Source organism: Panulirus ornatus, chromosome 19, assembly GCF_036320965.1.
Source record: "Panulirus ornatus isolate Po-2019 chromosome 19, ASM3632096v1, whole genome shotgun sequence".
Taxonomy (NCBI): domain Eukaryota; kingdom Metazoa; phylum Arthropoda; class Malacostraca; order Decapoda; family Palinuridae; genus Panulirus; species Panulirus ornatus.
The window spans coordinates 24693811-24707209 of record NC_092242.1 but is presented as its reverse complement, the minus strand read 5'-3'; the positions used below and the strand labels follow the sequence as shown (position 1 = coordinate 24707209).

Genomic DNA, 13399 nt, shown 5'->3' with positions numbered 1-13399 from the left:
AAAGCTTTTGAACAATTAAGCTGCATGTGACATGCAACTGTTTGTATAAGGCATTACCATCTTGCAAACTCTGAACCGACTCGGTTATTGTTCTTGATCTGAAACTCTTTATACAAAGATTCCCGTGAGACCGGTTCACAGGTGAGCTATGGCAATTTCCCCGTAGCGAGAAACAGTGGGCCACTATAGTTAAATTTTAAATACGATTTGTCGGGGGTGATCAGAACCTGCCATCATAGACAGTAATTGTATTTCATCCCTACCGGCCATATTAACCTTTGATATTTACGTACTCGTGTTACAAATATACTTTCAAATGCTCAGTCTGTCGATTGATCTTAATCTTAGAAAATTGTAATCTGTTGAGAAAATGGACCCCATGCACTATCTGTCTTACCGACATGGTAAATAACGTTGCCGGGTCGGCACAGATCGTGCCGTAGTGTACGATAACTTCGGCAACGCCAACACCTCGACACAGGAATATGTAGACCGATCAACTCTTTAACTAATAAGTCAGAACACCTTGCTAGTCTCCCTCACTTTTACCTAATCTAACGTCTGTCGTCAGGAACACAACAGGTGATACCGTGAAAGGCAGCAAAACAGGAGCTGTGCGTCGTCTACTTGACTCCCTTCCGCCGTCATTCTCCCTTACCCCCAGGACTGGGAGCAGACATAACGGTTGTTACAGAAGAGTTACGGGTTAACGACAAAATAGATGAAGTTATAAGCTGAAACATGAAATTCAATGAAAAACTTTTCCTTTCTTAAAATCTTTGTTCTTAAGGATAATGATTTAATAATGACAGAACATAACTGTTACCTTTGTTGTGTTATTGTCGTTACAAAACTAAATATTATTAACTTGTTGGTATCTTTATATTCTACCTTTTAGGTGCCTTATCTTAATTGCACTTAAAAAATCCTCCTGAAAAACAATTCTGTGACTGACTTCATATAATTTGAAGTTACTGAAATTCTACCCTCCCACCTCCTCACTCAGTAATATATAATTACAGCCGAGGACGCGTGTCACAACAGCATTAGGCTGTGCAGGAGGTAACATTCCCTCGTAACGCATAACGATACAACAGAGTTTTCTTTTTCGTTGCCAGCCACTGTTTGTTTTTGATCAACTTGGTCAACTGTTCCGAACATTTGATATATCGATACGTTGGATCTTTAGATTATAGAAATTGAATTCTGTACTTAATATGATTACCCTAAAGATGACTAATTTTGAGATATCGATTATCAAAACTACTGTGAATCATGGAGAAGTGGAAATTACTCTGTGACTGATGTTAAGTGAAGGATTTTATGAAGTGCATGATGAAAGGTACCCCGGGGGGTAAGAACGTAAGAGGAGAAAAACTTGTGTGAATAATGTGACATTTGGTAAGGCAGGATATTAAGATAACAGTTCCTTGGCATGTTTTTATTAAGCAGTGTTTATTGCAGTGTTTATGTATATATTTTTTCGGATTATTAGTAAATTTGTAAAATTATAACCTAAAAGAAATATGACAAGAACTGAAGATCACATGACTGACTTATACTTCCCTATAAACCCTTTGTTTGATGACAGATTGGAGGTGCCAGCGACTCCTGGCACCTCACCGCTCTACAAGCCTAAGAACACAGAAAACTCAGTTGGCGTAACATGACGGCGACGGCCACGCCGGGGAGGTGGTGTGGGAGCGCCGTACACATGAGGTAGACCAGGCTATAGTCGACAGTCAGGGTCTTACCACTTACCTGTCTGGCCAGTAAACACAGGCGCCGCAGCACGTGTACGCCTGCACACCTGTGCCACAACACGCGGCTACCTTGATGGCTGCCATTGCTCGCGGGTGCTCCTCAGCCCGAGGCCGAGGAGACATCACATTTAAGTGACCCCAGTCAATGAATTATGTTACATGAGGATACATACAGGTGACGTAATGCATGATGAACGCTAGAGGCAATGAGGCTACGCCCGCTGTGCATCATGCAGGCGGCCTAGCCTTCAGGTGGAGGTACGCGGGTGATGGTGGGTGGCGGGCAGAGCAAGGCAGGCGGAGGCCGCGCGCGACGCAGGTGGCGCGGCCTACACGTGGCGCTACACACAGGGAGCTCAACACACGCGGCGCTCAACTACTTCAACGTTTTCTAATATAACCTTAATTTCACTTGACAGTGTCACTTCTTGTTAAGAGTGGTTGCCTTCGCTAATCTGCGGCTGATGTCACCTTGGAGACGGAGGAACGCACGTGACAAACATTGTGAAAACGCGGAGGAGGGAGGAAGGCAATGTCTGTCGGCCGGGGGACTACATTATTCTTTGATCATCATGTTCGGTAGGAGGTCGATCACTGCTGTGTCAGTATGACTGCACACTCTACGTGCCTGCGGCGAGGCCTCGGTGACTGCACGCGGCTGCAGGAGAGTCTAGAGGCAGCTCATACGAGACATTGTGAGGAGAGACCGGATATAGGAAAGATAACCAGCGTTGGAAGTTTGCTAATGTTATCACTTTACGATGAAATGATTAGCGTTTGGAGGTGATGACCAGAGCGTGTGGGAGGACCGACCACGGGTCCCCAACCTGGAAGCCTTGGTTGTGGCAGGTCATCCACTGTGATGATGTCACAATCCGCTCCGAGGGTAAGACGGACGCAGTCACCTTCACATACACACAACACAAACACAGATAACCGCGCATACACAACTCTCTCTCTCTCTCTCTCTCTCTCTCTCTCTCTCTCTCTCTCTCAGTCACAGTTCACCACACTTTAGGTAGAGTTACGCTGAACAAAGGGGGTAAAGACGAAGTCCAGACCCTTCTGTGTGTGCCGTGTCCAGAGAGCAAGAGCCCGGGCGCCTCACGTAGTGTACGCACAGACAGATAGCACCATTACCGCATTGGTCATGTTCCTCCAGCCGACGGTCAGCCGGTTAACGAAGGCTCTCACCGTAAACGCTTTCTACATTAACGAAGATGACTGAGGCCATTAGGAAGCAGACGTTGCTCAACGCGACATATATGCAAAAAGGTACCAAATATAAAGGCATTTCTATGTTACAAACTCTATGTATAGTGGTGGCTGCCACCAGCATGGGCAGGAGCACCGCCACAGTCCCAGACACTAACTGGCGTTTTGTTCAGTTGACACACTTGCTGAAACCAAGGGTGTAAGGAAGGTCAAGCACAGGAGTGGAAGCACTGAACACTACACTGAGACCGACACACACACACACACACACACACACACACACACACACACACACACAGCTGCAGGGAGAATACACTTGTCACACAGTTGTACAGCCCGCAACACAGCTGCATCACTCCACAAACCTGTAACATGACAGTCTATAAGTGACCAGACACACCTGGTGCTTACCGTTACCCCACAACGTCCACAACTGCATCACCTTACCACAACACCTGCATCACCTTACCACAACACCTGCATCACCTTACCACAACACCTGCATCACCTTACCACAACACCTGCATCACCTTACCACAACACCTGCACGACCCGTAACCACCTGCACCAGCAGCACCAGCACCCACCTGCCATACACCACCTGCGCTACCCGTAACCACCTGCCCCAGCAACACCAGCTCCCACCTGCCGTATACACCTACACCACCTGCACCAGCAACACCAGTTCCCACATACCATACACACCTACACCACCTGCACCACCCGTAACCACTTGCACCAGTAACACCAGTTCCACCTGCACCACCCCAACCACGTGCACTACCCGTAACTACCTGCACCAGCAACACCAGTTCCCACCTACCATACACACCTACACCTCCTGCACTACCCGTAACCACCTGCACCAGCATCACCAGTTCCCACCTACCATACACACCTACACCTCCTGCATTACCCGTAACCACCTGCACCAGCATCACCAGTTCCCACCTACCATACACACCTACACCTCCTGCACTACCCGTAACCACCTGCACCAGCATCACCAGTTCCCACCTACCATACACACCTACACCTCCTGCACTACCCGTAACCACCTGCACCAGCATCACCAGTTCCCACCTACCATACACACCTACACCTCCTGTACTACCCGTAACCACCTGCACCAGCATCACCAGTTCCCACCTACCATACACACCTACACCTCCTGTACTACCCGTAACCACCTGCACCAGCATCACCAGTTCCCACCTACCATACAGATCTGCACCACCACAACCACCTGCACTACCCGAAACCACCTGCACTAGCAACACCAGTTCCCACCTACCATACACACCTACACCACCTGCACCACCCGTAACCACCTGCACCAGCAACACTAGTACCAACCTACCACAGACAACTACACCACCTGCACTAGTACCCACCTACCATACCATGCGCCCACACCATTTATATTTACGACAAAACGCACTCTCCCACGCCTACCTTAGTATATACAAGTGTGATAAACAGATTCCAAAATACGACACACACACACACACACACACACACACACACACACACACACACACACACACACACACACATAATGCTTACACACATATAGTCCTACACTCACACACAAACCCACATACATAGAAACATATAGTGATATCAAGTTCCCCTACATCAGCATAACAACCGCATTATGTCGACATGTGTATCTCATTAAACCTAATAATACTATTAATACTAACACATTTCTGGTATATACAAGCAGCACACATCGCTTGAGGCATATAGTTGGTAACATATATACAAACAATTTCTATATACATTATAATATTCTATATGTTTATCATATATATATATATATATATATATATATATATATATATATATATATATATATATATATTATATATATATATATATATATATATATATATATATATATATATATATATATATATATATATATATATATATTGCTAAACCCCATATCCCGTAAAAATGAAGGTGTTATTAATGTACTTTAATTCTGTGGAAATACTGTAATCTGTGACACAGAAGAAGGTTGGACCTGAGTGTGGGAGGAGGACAGAGCTGTGCAGCACCTGCTGGTGGTTTGGTTTGTCATTTCTGGAGAATTAACTCTGGAACTCTGCCTCTCATACCACAGCTGAGTGTGAATGCAACTCAGGTCCATATGTTCCCAGATGATTCCGGTGCATTGATGTGTGTGTGTGTGTGTGTGTGTGTGTGTGTGTGTGTGTGTGTGTGTTAACGGACTCCTGCCTGTGGCTGAACGTCGAGACCGGCGGGGTTGTTATCGTCAGAGATCGAGGAGTACAGTCTGGTAGAGGAACCTCTCGCTCCAAACAGTCTTGCACTGCGCTCAGTAGCAGGGACAGGATGGACTAATTTCAAGCGATGAGTTCTTTAGCGAGACTGTACTGTTGTTTCGTCGACTGACGAACCTCACCAAAGATTTTACCTGCGGTGTAACCTCAAATGGGCGGAGCCCGGTAACGCTCATATTATATATATATATATATATATATATATATATATATATATATATATATATATGGTAGGTATGATGATCACACGAGTCCGTGGTGAAAGTTATGAAGGTGAAATCGCACTTCAGTAGGAGTTCATACAATTTTATCTAACATGTCATTTTTCTATACATGTAGCACGACCTGTTTCGTGGAGACAATCCACCTCATCAAGTGCCAGGACTTAACAAGGTTATATACATCCCAACATCAAACAAGAGGTCCGCCGTCTAGCAGGAACGAGTACAGAACAGCACTAGACGGCGGAACTCCTGTGTTATGTTGGGATGTAAATAACCTTGTTAAGTCCTGGCACTTGATGAGGTGGATTGTCTCCACGAAACAGGTCGTGCTACATGTATAGAAAAATGACATGTTAGATAAAATTGTATGAACTCCTACTGAAGTGCGACTTCACCATATATATATATATATATATATATATATATATATATATATATATATATATATATATATATATATATATATATATATATATATATATTTTCTTCATACTATTCGCCATTTCCCGCGATAGCGAGGTAGCGTTAAGAACAGAGGACTGGGCCTTTGAGGGAGTATCCTCACCTGACCCCCTTCTCTGTTCCTTCTTTTTGAAAAAAAAGAAAAAAAAAAAATATATATATATATATATATATATATATATATATATATATATATATATATATATATATATATATCGTTATCATGAACATTAGTAACAGCCCAGGATCCTTTTCATGAGGCTCCTGCAGCCTCGATGGTGCGCACCGCGCGGGTACAGGATAGGGTATGCTCCTTTGAGGCAGGAGGATCCGCCGTGACAAGGCTCTACCGTTTTCCAACCGTTAACAATGACACAACCTTGTCCGGAGGTGCCTTCTCGCTGTCGAAGCTGTGAATATATATATATATATATATATATATATATATATATATATATATATATATATATATATTCCTACGAGTCCACGGGGAAAATGAAACACGAAAAGTTCCCAAGTGCACTTTCGTGTAATAATCACATCATTGTGTTTCATTTTCCCCGTGGACTCATAGGAATATCTTGATCACGCGCAGAATTGTGATCCTTTCCAATATGTATATATATATATATATATATATATATATATATATATATATATATATATATATATATATATATATATATAATGTGTATGTGTGATTACTATTTGTGTTATGAGAGAGTTTTACACTCATGTTGCTCCGTTCCTGAACCTAGTATATATGTACTGTCTTTCCTAGTATGTTACACACACACACACACACACACACCCACACACATATACACAGGCCCAAGCTTCGTACACATTTATCTATCAGCTTTGAGGGGAGGATGAACGCCTGCCCAGGATTGGAACCCATGCGGACCAGATCCCAGGTGGGCCCGTGCTGATTCATGGTCAGTAACGCTAATCACCACAACACGGTGGCCCGTACAGTGTGTGTGTGTGTGTGTGTGTGTTCAAATGTATCGTGTTTGTTATCATATTCAAATCATTCTTTACATAAATTCAATGAATGCCTATAACAATTCCTAAGGTTATATTGTATAATAATTATCATTGGGTATTTCTTGTTTGATCTGAGTATTGTGGAAGGTTGGAAAGCCTTCCTGCTTTATTGGCTGTGGCGGAGGAGGGGTTGCCGCCTGCCCGCTGCTGTCTGGCTGGGGCGGGGCAGGACCCAGGCCTGGGTTAGGGTTGAGCGGCGGGCCGCTGGGGAAGGACGAGGACTGGCCGTACTGAGGGAGGTGGTGCGCCAGGCCGTTCATTGAGGCGCTGCCAAACTCGGAGGGTGAGGGCCCGGGATTAGCAGTGAAATTGACGGCTGCTGAAGACTGGGGTAGTGACGGGTTCATGGACTGGCTGTGGAATGGGCGTTGGGCTGGGCTAAAAGAGGGGGTTTGGGCCGAGCTGGAGGGTGATTCGTGGGGCCGCATGTGGTGGGCGGGGTCAGGGGTGGGCTGGGGACAGGAGGCCGGCAGGACGGGGGCGGGGCGCTGCCTGATGCCATGCTGCTGCAGTAGGTGGGACTGGAGGTACTGGCGGGTCTTGAAGGTCTTGCCACACACCCCGCACACCACCCACTCCCCCCGACCGTGCACGTTGGCCACGTGCTGCTTCAGGTTGCCCACTGTGCTGTAGCTGCGGCCGCACGCCTCGCACCAGGGCCGAGGCTGCTGCTGCTGCTGCTGCTGCTGGTCCTGCTGCTGGGCCGGGTGCTGCGAGTGTTGCCACAGCTGCAGGGCGGCTGGCCCGCCTGTGGAGGAGGAGGAGGAGGAGGCCGCCCCTGGGGAGAGCTGCATCCCCTGCTGGAGTAAGGCAGGGGGGTCGCCGCCCCCAAGCTGGGTCATCAGCACAGACAGATCGAGGTCACGTGACCCCGTGCACCCTGGAAGTGACGTCAGCACTGTGGTCAGCTGATCTCTTATGGACTTTGCCGTCATATTTAGTGTGAAGCACAAAGCCGTTTAGCTTTTATTGACAGACTGAATAAATTTGATTTTTAGACTTCCAAATGAAGGTTTGTTTGTTTTTTTTAAGATAAATTGAGAATTGAACAAAGTAGTAGAGATAAAAAAAGGTATTAAAAAACCATGCAGTGATAAATATGACACTGAGAAGAAACAAACGTGAAGCGACTGAACAGTGAAAAATTCACACCAATGTAGCAATAATATGAAGAATAAAAATAGATAAAACGACTAGGGGAAAAATTCAAAAGAGATGCCAACCACAGTACCGGACACCCTAGCCGGGCAACGGATCATTCACACGCCAGGCTCCCGCACCCCGGCCCCACAGCACGCCCAACGACACGAAAAAATATTTACTGAGAAACTCTTTTAAAAAAGGAGGAAATAGCGAGGGTGCATGAGGCAAGGCGTAGTGGTGTCGGGTACATAACACCAGCTGTTGTAAGATAAGTGGCAGAATGACGTGTTACAGTTTTTATATTTACGTGATCGCTTTGTTTGGAGGCTTACGTCAAGTGAACAACATTATATTCATAAGCTTATGATTGTTCGCGTTCTTTACAATTTTGAGTGTGTCGTCATCTCCTCAATGGCACATTATTGACCCAGCCTGAGCCAAAAAGTGATTTTCTGAATCAAACTTTGAGTTCAGCTGAGAAAATCTTACTTTATTGGTCGGCCAAGATTCGCTCAATTGCCTTTCCACGCCAGTGTTCAGATCCCTTAACAAAAATGAAGTTTAAACAAAATTGCGAATGCAGTGTCTGCTTCACACACTATACGACTCATATTTCGAGATAGCTTCGTTATCTAACAAAAACAAGCTCATTTTACACCACAAAGCAAATTTTGTTTACCCTATAATTCTTACAATTCTTATCCTGTAAACCTAGCTTACTCTAACCTATAGAAACTAATGTATTTTGCTCAACAATTTTTCCCCCTTACTCAAGATAACTTGTTCCTTTGCACGAAAATTACTCGTCTCCAAACTGAGTGTTGCATAGCAATATCTAACTCATGATGTCCGATCAATCAGATAAATATACTCTGCCTTACAAACGAAGATTATATTGCCCTCCAAAAACACAGGACATGCGAAAAACCTGAGCCTATAACATCTCGTATCACGCTGCAAACCCTGACTTATACTAGCGTTTGTAAGTAAGATTTATCCCGTTCAGTCCTAATGTTACCTACAATTTGAAATGGAATTTGCCTTAATTGACTGATGAATTTGAATTAGACTCTGCGATCCCTCACAACACAGTATTGGCCAAAAACTTCAAACTACCTTGTGAAATTGATCTACTCGGCCTCAAAAAGCAAGAAGATAAGGTGTACCATACATATTTAGCCTAACCTACTAACCTATATCATGATTTCTGTGGTTCGAAAACTGAATATTCCCTAGATCATCTATTTCTACCGTACGAAAACCCTTTTTTTTTTTTTTTACCATTCGAAAACTATCATCGCCTTATAGACAAAATACTGCCTAACGCAAATTAAGATCAGACATGATTTATGCGACTCAAGATGGAGTATCTTACCCTACATGTTTAACTAATACAGCCGGCCCTTGCCTCGCGCCACCCTACACAAGCTAATGTAATCTCGCCTATGATTTACGCGATCTATGAAGATAAATCTGTCATGCATTACAAACCCTTCATAGCTTTATGCTGTTGTGTATATTTTTGTCCTACGTAGCGTATATATATATATATATATATATATATATATATATATATATATATATATATATATATATATATATATATATCAACCTTCATAGCCCATATTAATCTCCACAGCCAGACGCTGCCTGCATATTTCAACCTTGATAGCCCATTTCAACCTACATAGCCTTACACTGCCCTAAATATAGTGACCTAAATAGCCTTACACTGCCCTACATATAGTGACCTACATAGCCTTACACTGCCCTACATATAGTGACCTACATAGCCTTACACTGCCCTACATATAGTGACCTAAATAGCCTTACACTGCCTTACATATAGTGACCTAGATAGCCTTGCACTGCCTTACATTTGTCAACTTGCACATCCTAATTTGACCTATAAAGTATTAGAATGCCCTGCATATATCAATTTACACATCCCATATCAACCTACGTGAGTTTACACTGCCTCACATACATTAAACTAAATAGCCTTCAACAGCCCAACACAGAGGCTAGCTCACTGCTCAGACCGATAGCTTGTTCCTGAAACCTTCACCTGAGTGAGAGTCAGTGTACCCCACAATGAGCACCTGTTTTTACAGTAACTTTGGCTCGCTTTCGGCAGGCTACCCCAGGTTACGAAAGCTCTCCTGTACCCCATCTCTGTATGATGTCCCAGACCCACTTAGAAGGTACGCTCATAGTGATCCAGACCTGGCGTATCCTAGTGTTATAGTGACCCAGACCTGGCTTATCCTAGTGTTATGTTGACCCAGACCTGGCTTATCCTAGTGTTATAGTGATCCAGACCTGGCTTACCCTAGTGTTATAGTGATCCAGACCTGGCTTATCCTAGTGTTATAGTAATCCAGACCTGGCTTATCCTAGTGTTATAGTGACCCAGACCTGGCTTATCCTAGTGTTATAGTGACCCAGACCTGGCTTACCCTAGTGTTATAGTGATCCAGACCTGGCTTATCCTAGTGTTATAGTGACCCAGACCTGGCTTATCCTAGTGTTATAGTGATCCAGACCTGGCTTATCCTAGTGTTATAGTGACCCAGACCTGGCTTATCCTAGTGTTATAGTGACCCAGACCTGGCTTACCCTAGTGTTATAGTGACCCAGACCTGGCTTACCCTAGTGTTATAGTGACCCAGACCTGGCTTATCCTAGTGTTATAGTGACCCAGACCTGGCTTATCCTAGTGTTATAGTGACCCAGACCTGGCTTATCCTAGTGTTATAGTGACCCAGACCTGGCTTATCCTAGTGTTATAGTGAGCCAGACCTGGCTTATCCTAGTGTTATAGTGACCCAGACCTGGCTTATCTTAGTGTTATAGTGATCCAGACCTTTGATACCCTTGTGTTATAATGACCCAAACCTGGCTTACCCTAGTGTTATAGTGATCCAGACCTGGCTTACCCTAGTCTTACCCTAGTCACAACCAGGTCTGATCACCTCATAACCTCATAAGCACTTGTCAGCCTCCCGTGTAAACTTCATGGTGGCGCAGTCACAAAAAAAAAGGAGATAATTCGAATCTTTTAAATACTTTACGTTTGACCTTCCACGTCCCCTTCGACCAATTTGCATTCTAAATGTTGGTTCCTTTGGAGACCTCACGCGACTAGTGCAACCAAGTGAGCGAATTTCTCCCTCAGCCAACCTACATAACGAGGAGCTTAAAAATTGCACAACACACACAACGAAAATACTTTTTTGATAACACGTAATCTCGTGAGAACTGGCGGGGTTTGTTCTGGTTCCGCCACCCACCCGCCAATCTCTGCCCACCTCTGCACAAGCACGACCACCTGGCACCTGAGGAGAGGTGTCTGGGACAAAAGCCCTTGCTCTCCTCCTCTAGATGGTTGCGGGCGGCCCGTGACTACCCTCACAGCCGTGCCTGTGAGGGTAGTCAGGCGAGCCGTCACCATCGGCTGTCCCTCCGCCGTCTCGCTCCTGGTTCCCGCCAAGAGGAATGTCCCACGTGATCAGTTCCTTTTTTTTTCTTCTTTCTAGTCAGAGAGGCTGACTCCACCGTCAAGAATTTTTGAAGAGTTTGGTAAATAAAAACTTTGGATGGAGCACTGGCTCATACGATACAGATGTGATAAGTGACATAAAGGCAAAAAAAAAAAAAAGTACGGAGTTTTGTCGCGCAGATACTTTTCTTCTCTTGATAAAAATCGTCCCACATTATTATATCAATTAACGTGTCCTCTGCTCCCTCCGTAACCTTAGAAGTAAATCTCAGAATGAAGTGAGATCTGTGAGGCGTAGCGCGTCGTCCTGCAAGACCAGCCAGATGCTACTTTAATTTCAGCTCCTGGTGATGGTGATGTTCTTTTGTCATTTCTCGGAGGTCACTCGTCCCACGCCCCAGGAACCCGGAACGTTAGTCGTCCAGGTGTGAAGTAGCTGTGTCATCACAGATCTACACGTACGATTTCCTTCTATCAGTTCCCATATAAGTTGGTTGGATTATGGTACCTATAGTAGAGGCCTAAGAAAATGTGATGGTTTCACATGCGTCTCAGAACCTGCTATGTCAGTGCTAGGATAGAGATCGCGGATTCATTTCTATTTGGCTTGACTGGAAAAATAAAGAATAAAGCTTTCCTTGTATGTACTATGCAAGTCTTGTTCATATGGCATGCTCCCTTCCTACATGTTCATGTATGCAAAAATACTATTGTCTCCCCCATATTTACCTTTATATAGTTCTGGCCATTTTTTTTTTTGTTTTTTTTTAGCCAGACACAAACTCTAGCGTAGTCTAATCTATCTGGCTTCGACGAAATATCTTAACATTCCTATTTTCTTTTGAAATTCACAATCCTGCATCCTGGACTTGTCTATCGGAGATCAATCGCTTCAAAATTCGACTCGTATAATCTGCCTCTAGTTGAGATTAATCTCTTTATTATTCGACTCGTGTAATCAGTCTGTATCTGAGATTAAATTTCTCAAAATTCGACTCATATGATCCGCCTCTATCTGAAATTAATGTCGTCAGAGTTTGACTGTAGTAATCTGCCTCTAGCTGAGATTAATACCCCTTAAAATTTGACCCATATAATGTGCCTCTATCTGAGATTAATCTCCCCAAAAGAATCGTGTACAGATGATACCCATGCTGGGGAGGAGGGGGGAGAGGAGAAAAAAAATATATATATACGTCAAGGGTTGGTTATATAAAATTGCCGTTGTTCGGGTGGAAAAAATTTGTTGGTAAGGTATAGGTGTAAAAATCCAGGCATTATCATCCAGACAGGTGTCATACCAGAGCTCAAAACTGTACACATCAGCAAGACAACATGCAAGTAAAGTGTTCAACATACCCATGCTGCCTCATCGCTCCAAATTAATCCAAAGATGGCGTATAACTTTTATTTATTTATTTATTCTTTTGTCAGTCAACACTAATAGATTAAAAAAGTTTGAAAAAAGACAGAGCCGATATGGAAAACTGATAACATTCAATAAGAAAATATGGACGAGATAAAAAGGAAGAAGAAAAAAATTAAAGAAAATATACGAAAGTGTGTACTTACCAGGGTTACTGTCAGAGTTGCCGCCGAGAGCTGCTGAGGCCAGGCCGGCCAGACCTGAGGGACCAGGAAAACCCCCGAAACCTGTGGGTTATAATGGGCGGTTAAACTGAGTCCTTACTGCAGGAGGACCCAGGCTCCTGCAGGAGGACCAGGCTC

The 13399-nt window shown here is 44.2% G+C and overlaps 1 protein-coding gene and 1 long non-coding RNA gene across 4 annotated transcripts in view; both read right to left on the bottom strand.

Moving 5' to 3' along the window:
• ab (BTB/POZ-zinc finger protein abrupt) overlaps positions 1-13399 on the bottom strand; it is a 622688-nt gene that overhangs the window by 26617 nt on the left and 582672 nt on the right. For 2 of the 3 annotated variants that reach the window (XM_071673775.1, XM_071673774.1), the window contains one exon: positions 13244-13324. In XM_071673775.1, coding sequence (XP_071529876.1) covers positions 13244-13324 — 81 coding nt within the window. Of the gene's footprint in view, positions 1-6166; positions 7907-13243; positions 13325-13399 lie in introns of those variants that run through there. The other variant, XM_071673776.1, reaches the window with a different exon arrangement.
• LOC139755457 (uncharacterized) lies at positions 1427-4764 on the bottom strand. Its single transcript, XR_011714100.1, has 2 exons — positions 3522-4764; positions 1427-3477 (listed from the first exon to the last, which is right to left on the bottom strand). It is a non-coding gene; the product is annotated as an uncharacterized lncRNA (long non-coding RNA).